This window comes from Lissotriton vulgaris, chromosome 1_1 (assembly GCF_964263255.1).
Source record: "Lissotriton vulgaris chromosome 1_1, aLisVul1.2, whole genome shotgun sequence".
Classification (NCBI taxonomy): Eukaryota; Metazoa; Chordata; class Amphibia; order Caudata; family Salamandridae; genus Lissotriton; species Lissotriton vulgaris.
In genome coordinates this window covers 2,027,939,389-2,027,959,163 of record NC_141685.1, presented here as the reverse complement: position 1 = coordinate 2,027,959,163, position 19,775 = coordinate 2,027,939,389, and the positions used below count along the sequence as shown (strand labels likewise).

At 46.4% G+C, this 19,775-nt stretch overlaps 1 protein-coding gene across 1 annotated transcript in view; it reads right to left on the bottom strand.

Moving 5' to 3' along the window:
* LMNTD1 (lamin tail domain containing 1) overlaps positions 1–19,775 on the bottom strand; it is a 1,301,017-nt gene that overhangs the window by 348,461 nt on the left and 932,781 nt on the right. Inside the window, exon 9 of the mRNA XM_086938753.1 lies at positions 5,480–5,598. Coding sequence (XP_086794879.1) covers positions 5,480–5,598 — 119 coding nt within the window. The remainder of the gene's footprint in view (positions 1–5,479; positions 5,599–19,775) is intronic.

Genomic DNA, 19,775 nt, shown 5'->3' with positions numbered 1-19,775 from the left:
ACCCGGTGCGCTCTTTCTACTGAAAAGAAAGAAGTCAGGTCCTTCGCCTGGGTGAATGTTTTGAGCCACGATTCGATGTACCTTATGGGGTCTGCTCCCTCTGTTCCTCTGTAGCAATATACAAATTCAGGATTAGTATATTGCCACTACGGGAGTGCTCCTCCAAGTCGTCTGCCTTGTCTTCTAGGATCTTCACTCTTGATTGCAGGTCTTTCAAGGTTTTTTGTTGTGACTGCACTTGGGGTTCAAGTGTTTGGAGTGCTCTTTCCCCTTGCTTCACTTTGTCCGCTAGTTTCCGGTGGTCATCTCTAAGCAGATTAAGGTCTGTGGCTAGCACTCCGAATCTATCCTCCATAGTTCTTGCTTACTGGGGCGGGGGGGCCTGTCTCGTGTAGGCCGGTGTCTGCGAGGGTCCTGTGATGCTCTAACTCCCCGCATTTTCAACGCAGTTGATTCCGGATACTTGCCAGTGTCGGGTTTAAGCTGTGTGCGACTGGGCAGTAGTTATTTCCTATATGTCTCTCTCTGTCTTCCCCACAGGTTGGTTCAACACCATGTTCGCAAATGTCACTGGTGTCGGTTTTGGGCGTTACGACTTTTGTCTTTTCTTTGGCAATACGTTAGTGTCACTCAATTCAGTCAGTCTGTGGATTTATGAGTTATCTGTTAGTGCTGTGACGAGCTGCTACATTACTATATTGCACACCTCAAGTTATGGTGGAGCAGCACTGTTGGCTCCGTTATGGTCCAAATTGAAGTGCGCTTGTATGGATTGTGGCTTTCCGTTTCTTGTATGCGGGTGCCTTCACCTCCTCAGGCTCTCCGCTCTCCTAGGATGATTTGTTCAGATGCCGTCTGACCCTCCCGTTGCACACCTCAAGGCCTAGCACCTTGCAGACGGGGCAAGCGGTTCTGTGTAGGCGGGGAGGAGGGAAAAAGTTTGTCCGCATCTGCCAGGCGGGCTGATGAGGCCTCCCAGGAGGGATACTGGGCTGTGGGAATGCTCTACAGTGTGGTTCGGTTCCGTCGTGGTGTTCACGCCGGGTCGTGTCTCCTATTGGGTTGTGTTCATAGGTGCTCACCCACCACCGGTACCGGTCGCACTTTTACCTCCAGCTGCAACGGAGCTAATCTGAGTGCCACGGGGGTCATTCCTTTCTGTTGCACATTGTGGTAAGACGTTAACACCTCTCCACTGGTCCTCTCACCAGGCAGCATCGAGGCACAGCGCTGTGCAGACGGGGCCTTTGATTCAGAGTGAGATGGGGGAGAGTGGAAGATGGGTGCTAACTCAGCTTGCTCTCGTCCCCAAGGCGGACGGGCTAGGCCCTTTGGCAGGGTTATCAGGAAGTGAAGGTGCCCCGCAGTGCATCCGATTGCTTTCGCAGCCTTCCTGCCAGGCCGCACCCCGCTGGGCTGTGCTCATGCCTCTGGTAATGTCAGGGCTGGTCAGTGCGTCGGATCGGCTGGTGCTGTGCAGACAGGGTCTGTGGCTCGGGGGAGGGGGGGAGTTATGCGCGCCTACCAGGCGTGCAAATGAAGTCTCCCGGGAGAGGTTCTGGGCAGTTGGAGTGCTGGGTTCCGTTGTGGTCATCGCACCAGGCCGTGTCCTCTGCTGAACTGTGCTCATAGTCGCTCCCCCACCAATGGTCCCAATTGCAGTCTCCCCTCCAGCAGCAACGGAGCCGATCTGGGTATCAGATGGGGCCCCGTCCTTCCTATTGCCCCTTCTGATAATCCGCTGCCAACCCCATTCCACAGGCCTTCCCGCCATGCGCCTCGAGGTCTAGCGCCGTGCAGGCGGGACCTTTGATGCTGAGGAAGAAGGGGGAAGGGTGGAGGATGGGTGTCAGCCCGGGCTGTCCTTGTCCCGGAGGCGGGCCTGGCTAGGCCACAATACAGGATTCCTGGGTTGTGGAGGTATCCTGTGGTGTGTCCGGGCATCTCCTCTGCCGGGCCTCGCTCTCACCTTCAGTAACAGCTGGGCTGGTCAAGGTGCCGGCTGGCTGCTCCTTCCTACGATCTACTCCAGCAATGCGCTGATTACAGTGCTCTAAGCCCTCTAGGCCCCTGGCCTCGCGGGGATTTGCTCTTATCGTCTAGACGCGACCATATTGGTCACGGGACCCCGCTCCCCTCAGTGGCGCTTGCATCAGGGATAGCTTCTCCTGTGCTTCAATTTGAAGCCAAAAGCAACTTTTATTGTTGTCGCCACCTCTGGTGCGGGTTCCGCTGGCATCGATGTGGTACGGTTGAGCGGGCCACTGCTCAGAGCTTCATGCAGATGCGTCTGCCATCATGGCCTTCTTGGCCTCGCCCCCAACCCTCAAACCTTGTTGACGACCCTTTACCATACTACTTTCCTAAAGAGTTGCATACAGATCTTGTGCATTGTTTGGTGAACCTCATCAGCCTCTCTCAAACTCTCAAAAAGTATTCCCTTTCTCTTTAAAAGTCAACCATATGGCGCCTCTCACAAAAATATCATCATATGTTCCAGGTGAACCAAATAATTTTCACCCTGACTCAGTTCTACTCTTCCTAGCTAGGGTCATGAAAGCTGCTTGCACGATCAACTGAAACAATTTATTTCTTAAAACAACCTCCTCAAACATTGTAGTCTAATTTCAGAGCTGGATGCAGCATTTATATAGCTATCTTGCAAATCATTGAGGACTCCATACACATTCTTGACAAAGTTGCTTCATACATGCTATTGCTACTCTCTGCAGCGTTCAATGCTCTCATCATATCTGATATCTTCACTTACAGGCTAAAGGAATGTATGGGCTTTGAAGACATGGTTTTTAACTGTTTTAAATCCTATGTAGCCAACTGCTTGCAAATAATCAAAATTGAGAGCTCTTTTTCTATCCCTGCCGCTGTTCATAATGATGTTGCCCAGGAAAACGTTATGGCCATTGCACTCCTGTATCATGAACCATTGGGTGAAATCATCAAAAAATTATTGTATCTTACACACCAATAAACTGATGATTCCCAGCTGTACCTGAAGATCTGCTCTCCCTCTTATATCACTTCTGCAACCTAGATTCTTGATAGTATTAAAGCTCAGATGTGGGCTTAACATCTCAAATTCAATCCTAACAAAACAGAGTTTTTACTCCACTCATTCCAATTGTACTCCATCCAGGTTCAGAAATGTTTGGTCTTTACCCAGATATTGAGTTGCACTCGTCAAAAGTGCTATATCACTCTGTTTTACCTTGGATATTTGCCCCTGATTTCAAAAGCAATTCCATACTATTTCAATAAAGACAACTTTCAGTTTAGACTTATAGATGGGATTCCCCTACAGGACTTAAAAGATGTTGTTTAAGACTTCATTATGAAAATGGCATTCTCTCTAGCATAAAATCTGGTTGCACCACTGAGTTTAATACTGTGGCATACTAATATGGAGGACAGAGTATTGGGGGACAAAATATCGAAAGGTAAGTGTATATAGGGAACTACATGCTATCTAATCCTAACTCTACATCTGTGTACCTTGATGACATATGTACTATGTAGGTACATATACGAGGAGTTAGTTTTACAAAATCTAGAGTTTTATTTATGATATTCTACCCTCTATATTCTGTTCCATCGATATTGTTGATTCCATATTTAGGGAGCAAGCATAAAACGTACCTTGCTCCTCTCAAAGCTTCCTTGAATGTAGCAGCTCGTCTTCTCTGAAGTACCTGACACTTTGATCATATTATCACTGCTCTGTGTTCTTTGTTTGCTCACTATTGATGGGGATAAACTTATAAACTGGCATGTCTAGGACACTCTTTGTTAAAAATAATGCGTAACTAACCACAATACTCTAGACCATACAAAACTCTGTGGCCACGATCACCCTCAACCTCCTGCCTCACACTCACATCACCCTGCACCTGAAATAGCTCCACTGGCTCCCAATACACAAATGAGCACTCGTCAAACTCCTCACGCACACATACAAAGCCTAACACAACAGATCCAGCTGTCATGCTTTATCCGACCTTGTTTTAAAGCCTGGAATGACCAGCCACTGCAGGTCAAAGCCTCCTCCTCAGTTCTTGAATTCTTCAAGAAATTAGCACTTCTAACTTCTTATGCACACATACAAAGCCTAACATAATGTTGGTCCTGTGCTCAGCCAGACTCCTACTCACCTCCCCCCCTACATATGCATAACCAGATCTAGCAGTCATGCTTCCTCCTACTCTTTTCTAAAGCCTGGAATGACCTGTTGCTTCACATCAGATCCTCCTCCCTATTTCTTGAATTTTGCAAGAAACTGAAGACCTGGCTCTTCACCTCATCCCGACCCAGGTGTGGCCCTTAAAGCTCCTGCTTCAGCACAAGGATACCCTTCCTCTGGGTGAGTTGTGTGTTGCAAAAATACATGTAATGTAACAAAACATAACATAACAAAAACTCCGGCTCTCTGAACATTCTCATTAGCAAGCAAAAAAGTTTGAAATTTCAGGACGTTCTACACAACTTCCCAGCTCTCACAGCTTTCTCTTGGAAACCCCTGACTTCAATAAATAAAACAAAGACCTTGAATTAGTCTTTCTCTGGCTGTGCTTCTAGATTCTGGTATCCCATTCAGCCCTACATTTGCACTATTTCCGCACGTCCCACTTTTTAAAGAGAACTTAAACACTTCCTGCTGAACCACTATTTTCCTCAGTTGTCTCCCTACTACCTGTCTGGCTGAGTCTGTCCACTTGTTGCTATTGTGAACGTGGCGAGCTATACTGCATTTGCGTAGGGGCATGGTACGACGCCCCAGCATTCAGACATTAGGGTAAGAACTTACAGGCAGATGGAAGTAGCTGTAATTGTTATTGACACTAACGTGATACTAGATGATTCACTCACCTTTGTATGTTAGATGTTAACTTGTACAATTATCTTTATATATAATTAACTGGGTCCGTGTCCTGTTTGGTTCCTGCGCGTGAGTGAAGACGTGGCTTCTAATACAGGATTTGTGATATAATTAACTGTGTATTGATAGAGGCTGGTGCAGAGCTAAGGTACCACACGCTGCCCTTTGTGAGTTCTCTGTTGCTCACCAGCCTTGCATATGCTCTTTAAAAACTCTAAACAAATGCATAAATAAATAAAATGTGAATATACTTCTATGTCCATTGCTCGCAAACAATAATACAAAAGAATCTTATCAGGGAAAGTTAGAAGCTGATTTCTGAAAGGCAAACTTTAAGATGGTTCTGTGGGTTTGGGTCATGCCAGCTAGAAACGTGTCTCCATCCAAAATAGCCAGAAAATGGGCCTCAAGGGAGGGATGACCACCAAACCAGCAAGTGTGCATTGTAATTCCGTATTTACTCATGTAACATAATGTATAAAGAGAGGCGTTGGTTCTGTTTGGTAATCTCAGAAAGATTAATGTTGGTTTAACCATGTCAGTTTAATGTGACTGAAACTGTGGATAAATTGAGTCAAATTTTCTTACTTTTGCTCTTCCTCATCAAGCATTTCTTTCAGAAATGTAAGTTCATTTTGTAGAGAAACGTTCGTCTCTTGGTAGATGTCCAATGCTTTCATCTTAGCTAGAAGAAGATCTTGCATTTCCTAAAAAAACCCAAAAAGAAACAAAATCAGTCCCGCAAATGTATGAAAAATGAACTATTTTAACATTTACGCACACACAATCGCAGACACACACACACGCACACACACACACACACATTTGCACTCTGCATTTAAAGCATGTTTACATCATTCAACTGCACAATCTGGATAAACTTACATGCAGAAAAGTGCATGGAAATTGGTGCACAATTACCGATTTGTGTGCACATGCGGATTTCAACAGTTGTCCCTCATTCTGAGGGAGTACTTCACAATGCCATTAATGCTCTCTGCAGCATTGGTGAGGAGCAGAGGACCCACTTTCAATTGGTTTGACGTGACAATTGCTGACTGGAGAGGCCTGAGTACATTAGTACATACTGGCTGTGGTGCACAAGAGATGCTCTTCTTTCTCCACCTTCTTCACAATCAGAAAATTAACAGCATAGAATACATCTTACACGTGAAAGATAATGGGTGTTTCCCGTTAATGTCTCAGCAGCTGCTGGAAAAAAATGTCATACCTATAGATCAGCTTTTCTGATACTTAACCATTTCTTTACCCTTGGAGAGAAGCAGGATAGACGTGAATGGTAAGTACTAGGAAGAACTGGGTGAAGGAGACACAGGCAAAGAAGAAAGTCAGAAAAAGGCAGATAGATAGAAAGGTGGGAGTCCCCTGAAAGGGAAGCTGAGCCAGTGACTAGTTAGGCAAAGGTTGTCACCTCTTAGGGCGATGACTCTGGGAGGCTGGTCGAGCTTGGCAACAATCTTTTCCTACCAGGCCATGTTTAGGAGTGTACCAGAATGGCGGGAGGGGTGCAGGCAAACCATGCAATACCTCCTTGTATTTTTTAGCTGCATACCTCACGGCCGTAGCCAGGCGTATTTATTGGCAAAGTTGATATAAAATCGTGCACTTTTGAGAACATTAGGTCACTAATATTTTTAAAAACTTTGTGTGAACTAAAAATCGTGTGAAAGGTGAGTCTTCTAACCTTGCAATTTTCTTGGAAAAAGTTGTTGAAATTTTTCACTTACAAGCAGATTAGGACAGTACAAATCTTTGCTACATATACAGGTTAATAAAGGCACCGTGGGGATAGTGTAACAATCTCTTCAGCTGATGTTTCATTTTATAAAATGTTCATGTCTTGGCTAAGCAATGGGCTTCCAGATCCCAGCTCCAGGGCCCCTACAACAGGCATATGGGAGGATCCAAGCATTTAGCAAGTTGCGCCCCATGGAAACCGTTCCCTTTAATGCAGTGTGTGTGCAGCTGCAACACTTTAACAAGCATTTTGGAAAGGTGGGTAGATGATAGTGCTGGGCAGAAAGAATAAGTAACTGCCCCAAAAGATGGCTACCAATAGTATCAGACATCAGATGGGTCTAGGGAGTTAGCAGGCTAGTAGCAGGCAAGACAAGGAACACTACTTGACTCAGCCAGTAAGTGCATTATCACATGGTTTATAGGTGCGTATGTTGTTGTTTAATTTTAGTTCAGGCATGTCAGTGCAGATCAAAACGCAGATTTTGTTACAAATGAATTAAGCGAATAAAGTGCAACCAGACCAACAAAAATAAAGCTATTGTGACAATAGAGAAAAACAACTTGCAGTTTAAGCAAAACAGATTCAAATCTTTTTAAAAACATGGGACAACATTTTTTTCGAATATACATGCATAAACATTTTATTTCTATACAGCGTCACGTTTATGATTCAATGTAAAGAAACTTATTGTACCAAATGGTGAAAAGTGGCCCTGTAAACAGTCGGTGCTTCTGCCAACCAAACCTATGGTTGCCCAGCTCTATTTGTTATGTTAAATTGTTTTTGTAAGGCACGCAGCTACCCAACAAGGGTTTCCCGGCACCAGCAAAGCAGGAAGAACACGTTGAAATTATTGGTTGAAAAGAAAGGTTTTTAAGTTCTTGCGAAAGCTAGCGAAATTTGTTTCAAGCCGGAGAGATGCGGGCAGAGTATTCCACACCGTAGGACCGAGAAAGGAAAAAGAACAACCTCCCATCCGTGAGAGCCTAATCCTGGGTACCACAAATTTTCCCTGAGTTGTTGACCGCAGTTGACGTGAAGGATAATAAGGTTGGGCCAGGAACTGCAGATACTGGGGGGCAGTGCCAGATTTGATCTTAAATAAATAACTTAGTGCTTTAAACTTAATACGATTTTCCACCTTCAGCCAGTGGAGGTCGCGTAAGTAGCCAGTGATGGAGGTGAATTTGGGATTCGGCAAAATAATCTCGCTGTCGCGTTTTGCACTACCTGTAGCTTCCGCACTATATCTTTATTGGCCCTAAGATAGAGGACGTTACTGGTGAAAACCCTTCCAGAACGCCGATATTCGCCTACGCCTTGAACTGGGAACCGCCACTTGCTCCTGCAGCCTCCCTGTGTCCCAGGAGGGATTGATCGCCTGAGTCCCGCGTAAACAGCTTGCAGCACCCGCTTCGCGGCGCTTTGGCGTGGGGTCGAGGCAGCAGGTCTACACCCAGCATCTAGCACCCGGGAGGAACAAAGAACTGTGCAAGGTAACTGGGGGCGCGTGAGGCAGGGACTCCATAGACCAGGAGTCCCCGCGCTGCACAGGTGTGCATGGCCGCACCCCCAGCAAGCCACGCCCCCGGCCGTCCAAGCTCTGTTAAAGAGCGAAGCTTTCCAGAGCGCAGTGGGATCTACTTACTGGTGAAAACCCTTCCAGAACGCCGATATTCGCCGACGCCCTGAACTGGGAACCGCCACTTGCTCCTGCAGCCTCCCTGTGTCCCAGGAGGGATCGACCGCCTGAGTCCCGCGTAAACAGCTTGCAGCACCCGCTTCGCGGGTGCCGCTGCGCGGCGCTTTGGCGTGGGGTCGAGGCAGCAGGTCTACACCCAGCATCTAGCACCCGGGAGGAACAAAGAACTGTGCAAGGTAACTGGGGGCGCGTGAGGCAGGGACTCCATAGACCAGGAGTCCCCGCACTGCACAGGTGTGCACGGCCGTGCCCCTAGCAAGCTACGCCCCCGGCCGCAACACCCTCTACAAACATAGCGCGATAACGCTTAGCGGGACGCAAGCGGGACGCCGAGCGAAGCCCGGGCAAAGGGCGGGCCCTCTGTGGCCCTCAGGGGCCAGAAGAGGCCGGGCTGGGCCAGCCCCCCAAAATTGCCCTTTAAAAGTTGTCGCTATCAGTCTCACGGCAACTAGCCTGACTACTAGCCACCTCCATCGAGACAAGCTACAACTGCCCGTTACCCCCCAACACAGTACCCCTTGCAATGAGGAAAACTGCTAAGAAGACCAGGATGCCTACCCTAAGATCGAGCACAAAAGCCAAATCGGATCATCCACCCCCTTTACCGACCCTTACTGCCATCGATAAAATGCTCAAACAGACTATAGGGGCGGTTTCCGACGCCATAGCTAACACCGAGAGAAGAATGTCCTTACCACCTGTAACTATCATCCAAGAAACTCAGGAATCACTGATTGATCTATCAGAAGCCTCTGAAGACTTGGCAGAGGAGATCGACACTAGCCGGCCCCTAACCCCACCCTCCTTTGCTGACCTTCCTTGTGCCCAGGCGCCCGCTGAAACCAGCAGGGATAGACCTGGCGCACAATCAAGCACTCAAACAAACACTTATGACAAAGACGTACTCCCCGCGGAGAAAATGCCGCACAGGGAAGCCCACAAACAAGGGAGGAAAAAAGGTCACTTAAAAACCAGTAACCACAATCTGATCACGCCTATAAACCCATCTACACCCGGAATACCATGCTGGATAACCATCACGGTGCTGTTAAAACCCCTCATAGCAAAAATAGATAGACTGACATCACTGGTTAACAATAAGGGGATCAGCCCGAAAATCCATCCTGTGCAGGAACGTGACTCGACAAAACCAAAGGACCCTACACCAATAAGCTTACCAAAAGATAAGGTCTCTTTAGCAACCAATGGGGGGGCTAAGCTCAATAATACTAGTGTCACGCAGAAAGGAGCTAAGGAAAAACAAAAGGTCGCCTCTACCCCGCAAGCAGGCAAAAATAAAAATCAAACACCCACTGGCAACAAAAAACCCCCACCCGGATCTTCCCAAATGCTGGAAGAAAATAAGGCCCTAACCCCTAAGGCGGACCCTAAGTCCTCCCGGATTCCCACCGCGACAACCACCAACGAAAAGAAAACTGCAACACGCTTCAGGACAATTAATCTTCCGCCTGAGGCATTGCCCTTTGTAGTCGTCCTAACAGGAGTTCCTCCTTTAAAGGAGGGCCAACGGGAATCACAAATCGAACTAAAAAACAAATGTGTACAGTGGCTGCAAATACACAGACCTCTGCCCCCTAACATCTACGGGGAAATTCTTTCAGTGAGAAGGGGCGAGTGGATCGGCAAAGGTACCAAGACCATTGCAGGGGACATTATCACGGTGAACTTTAGAGACATGGCGGCTGTTAACTTCATCTGCAATGCCCCCCCGAGTTACACTCGATCACAAATTCACCCGGTTCACCTATCCTACTTTTACCCCTTTGCACCTCAAAGGCCCAGGCAGAATATTGGTCCTAACAGAACACCGCATTTGGGTTTCCAATATGGCCCACCTCAATGGCAAAGGCCAAATCCTGTATTCCCAACCTATGACTCTTCCTTAACGCAGTACGCCCATTGGAACAGGTTCAGTACACTTGAAGGGGTGGACTGACAGAGATTGGGCCGTTTATCTCCCAAGACCAAACACGTGAAGGAGCCAAGTCTTTCATCAACAGGGATAAAAGAAGGAGCAGACCAGGGCCAAACTGATGTTATGGGACCTGTGCATACTATAGGAGGCAGTAACACACCACCGAACACCATCCGGGGAAAAGGGGAGGGGATAAATCCCGCAACAGATAACTCCCACTCCACTCATAGAAGAATCGCTACCCCCTACAGGTCGCAACTAAGCCTGGTCGCCATACCCGCAACGGGTAAACAATCAAAGCCTTTACTAGGCGAGGGAAAAAGCACACCCAAGGTCATGACCCATGATAATCTACTAATAGCTACATGGAACATCGCAGGGCTAGCGGCCAAGTTCGCATCTCAGGACTGGCTCAGCTATATAAGCAAATTCCATATCTTATGCCTGCAAGAGACCTGGGCCACTGAACCGCACGCCTACAGCCTGGAAGGCTATAAAAGCTTCTTCGTCCCTGCCAAAAAAGCTACTTCGGGGAGAGCAAGTGGGGGGCTCGCGGTCTATGTCAATTTAGACATCAAGGGCACCTGGTCCAACACCAAATGGGCCACACACAACCTCCAAGTACTAAGGTTCACTTCACTAAGTCTAACATTCCTGCTAATGAACTGGTACAATGCACCGGCTATAACGGAGAAGGGTATAGCCATAAATGAACTAGAAAATTTTTGAACTTTTTATCCAAGACACCAAATCCCACGAGTTTAATACTAATGGGAGATTTTAATTGTCACCTTTGTGAGAAACTAATACCCTTCAATAACGACTGGTCAAGATGCACGATCATGAAAGGCCCACCCACACTTCACCAATTCAACAGAGGGCTGGGATCTAGAAAGACTAATGAAAAGGCACAACCTAACCCAAACTCTAGACCTTGTTACCCTAAACGAGAAAGGAGAACTAACCCCGACATTCAAAGGAAGAGGTTGTCACTCTTACATCGACTTTGCACTAGTCTCTCTCAATCTAAAAAGAAGCATCAGCACAATCATCATAGAGGCCAGTAGCTTCAGTGATCACAATCCGGTGATCATCAAAATGGAAGGTTTTGTTTTCTCACTCCAAAAGAGACCTGCCATCATGGAAAGAGCAGTGGACCAGGGTAGAAGAATCAAATGGGCCAAAATTGATGGGGACAGCTTTTATAAAAGACTATTACTCGAAGCCTCAGCAGCAATCGATAAATGTCTTGACCCCTGCGTAACTGGAGCCGAGGTGGTGAAGGCATTCGAAGAAATCGCGCAGGTTGTAAATAACTCCCTACAAACCACAGGAGCTAATAAAATGCCCCTAAACCCCTGTTGGTTTGACTCAAACTGCACAAAGGCGCTGAAAAACCTGAAGGATAGCCTCCATGCCCAACCAAGGGACAAAACGAAGGTGGCACGGAACAGAGCCGAATACAAAAAAGCTTTGAAGGCACGAAAGCAAAGTATACAAAACCAGGCCTGGGAAGACTTAAGGGACGCCGCAGAAAGAAAAGACTCTATTGCCTTCTGGAAAGTGATCAACTCCCCCTGCTTCCAGGACCAAGGGGCTCCAAAAATCATGAACACCATTTTGCCGGAGCAATGGCAGAAACATTTCCAGAGCCTATACAACCATTCAAGCCAGGCACTCCCGGAGGAGGTAGCAGAGTCCCATCAGCCCGTTAAGCTAAATTTCACCCTGAAAGAGGTCGAACTAGGAATAACCGGGCTCAGCAAAAATAAAGCGCCGGGCCCGGACGGAATTCCACCAGACCTATTCCTAAGTAGACCTGATCTATGGGCTCCGTTACTCACGAGGGTGCTAAACGAGGCAGTGGAGGCAGGTCTCCCCCAGTCCTGGTCAACGGCGACCATAGTCCCCATCTATAAAAAAGGCAACCGTGATGACCCCCAATGTTACCGACCCATTTCTCTCATCGACGTGACAGCCAAGGTTCTGGGGCGAGTCATCTTATCGAGATTGCAAGACTGGGCAGAGGAGCAACAAGTCCTCTCCGAAATCCAATACGGCTTCAGGAAAGGCAGATCTACCACCGACCAATGCCTAAATCTATACCTCCTGATTGCAAAATATACCATCGCCGGGAGGGGGTCAATACACATGGGGTTTATGGACCTCTCAGCGGCCTTCGATCGCATAAACAGGAGAAAGCTCTGGGCTATGCTAAAGGAACTAGGAGCGGACCAATCACTAGTCGACACTCTACAAAACCTCCACCGGAACACCTCTGCAAGTGTAAGGTACAGCCAGGAGGGTAAAAAGACCGATCCCTTCACCTGCAATAGTGGAGTAAGGCAGGGATGCATCCTTGCGCCCTTCCTTTTCTCTATTTACATTAATGCACTGGAAAAGGACCTCCTTAAACTTAAAGTAGACTCACCCCAAATCGGTCATCGAGCAGTGCCCGTACTACTCTACGCCGATGACGCGGTTTTGCTCTCCAGAACACCTTTGGGGCTGCAAAAACTAATTGACGGGTTTGTCAAATTCATGGACAAACTGGACCTGGCAACAAACCTGGAAAAGTCCTATATTATGTCATCTGGGAAACCCATAAAAGGAACTTTTACCTATAACATCGGGACACATAAAATAGACCAGGTCAAGTCTTTTACGTATTTGGGGGTGTTATTCGATCACGACTTAACGTTCAAACCCCTGATTGAAAAGCACTCTACAAAACTGGCAGCCGCAGTAGGAGCAATCATGGGGTATGGGCAAAGACTAGGGAAATGGTCCCCGGAACAAATACTGACCTTATACAGATCCATCTGCTGTGCAAAAGTAAGTTATGGGGCAGAAGTGTGGGGCTTCCTGGGCAAAAAAGCACAGCCGCTTCAGACTGAAGAAAACAAATTCTTACGAAGAATATTAAAAGTTCCACAGAGTGTATCGGCCCACATTATACACAAAGAGGTAGGAGAATCCTTTCTAGAGGACAAAATCAAAGCCAAACCTCTCCTGGCATGGGTGAAAGTATGGACCAACCCTGAGGCGGCCCTCACAAGACAAATCATTGAGGACTGCCTCAAAAGAGACAAAGGCCACGCAATCCCCTGGCTGAAATATGTCAAGAAGTCGCTAACAGAGATTGGCTGCTCTAAATACTTCTTATCCCCCGACTCTCTAACCCTGGAGAGCAAGACCCTGGTTAAAAAACTTTTTCTCACACAGCTGAAGACATCAAGGGCAGAAAAAGAGAAGCATAAACCCACCAATCTCTCCTATAACGAGCTCACGGTGAAGCAAGGCATGGAACCCTATCTGAGGGTCATGTACAATGCGCAGGATCGCTACCTTATGACCCGTTTCAGAATTAACATGTTACACCACATCCTCGCAGTGCCATCTGGGTTTACCCACACAGTGGAGGAGAAGGGTACCTGCGGCTGCGATCTTAGATCTCCGCAGGACACCCTCCATTTTGTTTTATTGTGCCCATTTTACACGATGCCAAGACGCAAGTTCCTGGTGGGAATCCTGAAAGAGCTAAAATTTAAACACGCAAAACGGGCGCTGAGATTCCTACAGGAAGCGGAGGACGCTTATACCCTGTTTTGCACGATAAACTTTATTCGAATTGCAACAAGACTGAGGAACACCAGAGACATTGGCCCTTAACCTGATTTGAACATTTAAACTTTTTAAATCCCCTGGCCCATTCCTTGAGTACAGAAAATCTTAACATTTATACCTTTCAAACTGAATATCACTTGCTGTGTTTTTAATTTGTGTGTGTATATTGTATTTGTGCTTTTATGGTGTCTTTTTAAGAACCGAATAAAGATTATACATTGAATTGAGAGCCTAATCCTGGGTACCACAAATTTTCCCTGAGTTGTTGACCGCAGTTGACGTGAAGGATAATAAGGTTGGGCCAGGAACTGCAGATACTGGGGGGCAGTGCCAGATTTGATCTTAAATAAATAACTTAGTGCTTTAAACTTAATACGATTTTCCACCTTCAGCCAGTGGAGGTCGCGTAAGTAGCCAGTGATGGAGGTGAATTTGGGATTCGGCAAAATAATCTCGCTGTCGCGTTTTGCACTACCTGTAGCTTCCGCACTATATCTTTATTGGCCCTAAGATAGAGGACGTTGACGTAGTCCATTCTTGAGGTCACAAGTGCTTGGACCACTGTTTTCTGGGTAGAGCGAGGGAGCATCCAAACCACTTTTTTTAACCATTTTAATATAGTGAAACAGGTGGCTGCCACTTTTACAGCTTGCTGTTTCATGGACAGCTGATCGTCAACAATAAAGCCCAGGTTACGGGCTTGTTGAGTGGGCTGGAGGGTATTGCCTAATTTAGTAGGCCAATGACGGGGGGCCCAAAGTTTTTTGTTATTCCCAAAAACAAGAACTTCGTTCCTGTCACCATAAAGTTTAAGCATGTTAGTTTGCATCCATGCAGCCACTTTCTTTAAGCCCTCTTGTAATGCGGATGGGCCGGATTCCTTCTCAGTGGTTAGAGAGAAGATAATCTGGGTATCGTCTGCGTAGGAGAATAAAGATAGCCCAGCTCCTTCTACAATGGTTGCCAATGGTTTGACATACATATTGAAAAGTAGTGGTCTAAGAATGGATCCCTGTGGGCTCCACACTCTGAAGAGTAAATTTTTGAAGTGGAGGCATCAGAAAATATTTGATAAGTGCAATTGGTTAAGAAAGATACTAGCCATTTCAGGGCAGTCCCTGATACACAGAGGGCTTGAAGGGACTGTATTAGCACGGTGTGAGACACCGTGTCAAAAGCAGCGCTTGGATCGAGTAATATAAGTGCTGCTGTGTCTCCCCTGTCCAAACGGTATCTCAGCATTTCCATCACGCCCAACAGAGTAGTCTCTGTTGAGAAAACGGCTCTAAAACCGGACTGGGAATCATGCAGGAATTTGGACGATTCAGTAAGCTGTGACAGCTGGTCATTTATATGTTTTTCCAGAAATTTTGAAAACATTGGGAGAAGGGAAATAGGCCTAAAATTGGGAAGCTGGGCAGGGTCAGCATTAGCTTTCTTCAGGAGTGGAAGAATCATAGAATGCTTCCACGCAGCGGGAACGTTTGCCTCCTGTATGGAGGTATTAGGTAGATTCATAACTAATTCAAGGACAGGCATATCAAGTTGTTGTAGTACCCTGAGGGGTAGAATGTCCCTGGGTGAGCCTGACTTAATGCTTCCCAGATATTTAATGAATGAACTAATATCTAATAGTGCCCACGATTCTAATTTGTTAATAGATTTGGTGCTGTTTGCCACCTCTCGTTCAGGGTTTTGTGCCATAGTTGTGTCTGTTGGAGTACTGCCTAACATGGAGTGGTTGTTTTTAACTTTGTTCACAAAGAAGTTGGCAAGGTTGTTGCATTGTGCCTCATCCAAAGCCGGGGGCATGGGTTGCGTATCTGATCCTGAGAGTTTTTTTTACCATCGAGACTGTGTACGTGGGCAGTTTTGTGCATTAGAGATGGTTTGTGTGATATAGTTTGCACGTGTTTTTTTGCAAAGTGCATGGTATTTTTTGAGGGCATTTTTATATTTTATTTTTGACTCAGTGGTATAGTTTCTTCTCCAGTATCTTTCTAAGTTTTTGCATTTCCTTTTTTCTTCTTTTAGTAGCTCCGTAAACCAGGGTGCAGGAGGGCGGTGACTGGATGCTTTTTTCTTAGAATTTGGAAGACAGTAGTCGAGAGCTTTCATGAACCATCCTTGGATCGTATCGAGCGAGGAGGTAGAAACATGAGGGATAGAAGGAGCACTGTTGGAAAGATGCTCAATTAGGACTTTCACATACAATTTACTCCAGTTTCTGGATTTCTGCTGCGGGCCAGAGATCATTATGGGTGAGTTTTTAGGCACAGTACAGTGAAATGTAATTGCATAATGGTCAGACCATCATAGGGGGAGAGGTAGAAGCCATCGAATATCGGGAAGATTGAAAAAATTGGATCTAATAAATGGCCTGCCTTGTGAGTCGGGCCTGTATTACATAGCGGCAAGTTCATTGCTGCAAGATCTGAAATCAGCATATTGCTGGTGGAGCAAGATGGATTTTCCAAGTGTATGTTAAGGTCCCCCAATACCATAAAATTGGCCGCCTTAAAAAGATGAGACGAGATTAGTTCAGGAAAGAAGGCCACCCAGGAAGTAGGCACTCCAGAGGGTCGATAAACAAGCACGCCAGACAGAGTAAAATGCGAGGTCAACATAAGTTGAAAAAGGCCTGCTTCACAGCCCTTAAACCCGAGTTCATCTAATTTGCATGAATAGGATTTTTTTAAATATTATAGCTATGCCACCCCCTATCTTTGTTTCCCTATCAATTCTAGCTATATAGTAGTTTGGAGTATTAGAGTGGGGTGATGAGCCATGATTGTGCTGACAGAGCATCAGATGGCTATGCCGGTGGAAACCTTTAACCGATGGCCATTCTACAAAGGCCACTCGTCAATGTATGTCAAAATGCCCGCACATCATTCTAATATACATTTTTCCTGTTCAGGAGCATCAGGAAGAGCCTGGCAGTGCCTAGCTGGAAACACGAGAAGTCACCTCCATGGTAGAATTGTTAACTCTAAATTAAAAACTCAAATATGCTTTGATTGAAGGCAGTGATAATGATCCAGAAGTATATTAACTCAAACTCACTTCTGGGTAATCCCTCCCGTTCCCTTTTCAAACCCTGCACTAAGAACAGGCGTTGACTTCATTCTTACTAACAAATCATATTTTCATGAACTAATCTCTACCTTCCTCTCCCACATTCACTGCCCTCTCATCTGCCTTCTGATACATACCTTGAAACTCCTAATATTCCCACAGCTCACCCTCTAATAGTTTGCTTCCTTCCTACCTCAAGCCTGTCTTTTCTTCTTCATCACTCTACCCATTAGCTAGGTATTTAGGCTCTCCTCTGCCCCATGCATCCTTTACCACTTTGAAACACCAAGTAAACTGCTATATTCTAACTTTAAGCTCACTCCCAAAGCTCTCTTGTCACTGCCTCGTCCTAGTCTAGTAAAATATCTACTTAGCCCTCTCGGGGCAGAAAGTTACCCCACTTATCCTTGCTTCCACTTCAACTTCCTGCTTCACCCTCTACATACTCCCAACTACCAATCGCATCTAGTAATTCCCTGTTTTGTAAACTGCTGAAGACGAGGTCAAGAACAGGTACAGCCTGGACATCTATGATTTGAACCGATAGCAAACTCCTAGCCTGATCTAATGTTCATGACAGAAGCCTGTCTAAATGACAGTGGTGCACCTATCCTCCATGAAGTCTTACTCCTGGGTTATTAACCCATTAAATATAAATCTTCCAACTAAAAAGAATGTAATCATCGTCTACAAAAAATTAAATTCGCACAACGTCGTGCAAGACTACCGTGCACCAGAAAGCAAATCTCTACTAGTTCCGTGCTCTCAGTGTGTTCATTGTCTTACAGTGTCCCCAGGACTCTGCTCTCCCCCTACTGTTTAACATTTATATGATTCCCCTTCCACACCTGATTGCAGCCTATCCTCTTTGGTACCATGCACGCGGCGGTACACAGACACAGCGGATCCCCAACCTGAGTTTCTCATCACATGAGCAGCAAAGTAACTGGCAGAGACGGGGCCTGGATGACTAGAACTCTGCCATGCCTGAACACCAGTAAAAATAGAAATGCTATTGGTTGTGCTTAAGCAAACCAGCTTGGGACACTGGCATGCTGAATATTGTGATACTCGCCTATCTTCCCCATCAGTTAAAGATTCACAGTGACATTTTTGATCCATTTTTGTCCTTCGACAATCGAATTGGAGCAGGGACTATGGCCCCTCACTGCCATTTTTAGGTCGAGGACCGTTGCACAGCGTAGCAGTGGGCAGAGTCTGAAGATTTTATGTTTTTTAGTTAGGGGGCTTGAACCCGCCCCTCTTCTCCATTGGCTGGCTTCCTAAACAGAGGCCAGCCATTGGAGGAGAGGGGCGTCACTCGGTTGAAGCCCCGTATTTTTAGGATTCGGGGGCGTTTTTTCTGCGTTCTTTCTACCTGTGACTCAGAAAAGGGGTGGTGATGAACAGAGTGTCTGAATTAAGCAGACCACTCTTACCCAGTCCAAAGATCAGGGCTTGATCCATCACCGTTTTTTAGCTCACTGCACCATCCCAGCTCAGAACCTGGCCACATGCAAATTAGTCTGTTCCTGTCCCAGTGCATGATGGGAACAGGGCAAACCAAACTACCAAGCCAATTCTTATACTGGGAAGGAAACTCTCTCTCTTTTTTTTTAACAAACCCGCTTGGGTCTGCGGGTAATCACCTTTAATTTTTCATTTGCTTGTTACAGATGTCCACCCCGTTGCTCTCAAGGTGGAGTGGTGTGGCTCACTGGTTAGAGGCGGCAGACCCGGAAGCAGAGGACGGCTCGGGACCAGGGTTCAATTCCCGACGCGGCAGGGTCGTGGACCTTGGTCAGCAGACTCGATAATTCTCGCCTCGGCACCTACTCTAATCAGGGGTTCCACTTGGCAACTCTGGGCATTAGCTTGCCTCATCTCCACAACGGCCCCATCGATTCCGGGGATGCCTGGCTCCACCTTGGGGACTCCCACCTGGGACCATCCCACAGGGAAAGCCAGGACGGGTTCCCCAGAGTTATACAGCGCCAGGAGACCTATGGACGGGTAGCAGTGCGCTTTACAAGCTCAAATACATTTACATACATTTACACTGCAGACAGCCACAGCTGAAAGCCTGAATATTGTGCCGCAGACATCAAAGCCGCCCTTCCACAAAGACCTATTTCTTCCCAATGGTGCATCTTCATGGTAAGTCAGGATTTCTATGGCAATCGGCAAGTCATACTTAAATACTGAATGCCCAAGTCTGGAGTATTTCCAGACTTTTCACCCCGACAAAATATTTACGTTTAACAGGCCTGCTCCCCCACCTCTCTGTATGCAAGTATATGTAATTTTTTTGTTCGGGAAGAGCTAAATAATTGAGATTAGATTCCTTGCAAACAAAAACCACGCGAATGGGTACTTGTCCCAGATCACAATAAAATGGATAATAATGTCAGGAAGAAGGGCCTTCTGAATCGAGGCGTCAGTTAACTTTACTTTCTTCTTTCTGCAGTGATCCGAGAAGGCATTTTGATTTGATGGCGCGATTCTAAATGAGAGGAAACGGGTTTTAAGGAAAAGAAAAGGAGGAGGTCTAATGAAGCCAGGGTTGGTCAAAGAGTCTTTTTTTCTGGGAGGTGGGGGCCGGGATGGGGAGAAAGTGTGAGTTTTATGGCACGTCAACATGCCACGTTAAGCTCTCTATGGTAATGACTGGGGCAATTGCAAGCTGCTTTCAAAGGAGACACACTTCATTTGAGACACTCTATTAAGACACATTATCATCCATCACGTGGCTTCTTGTAAAGATTTCTAGTTCTCTAAT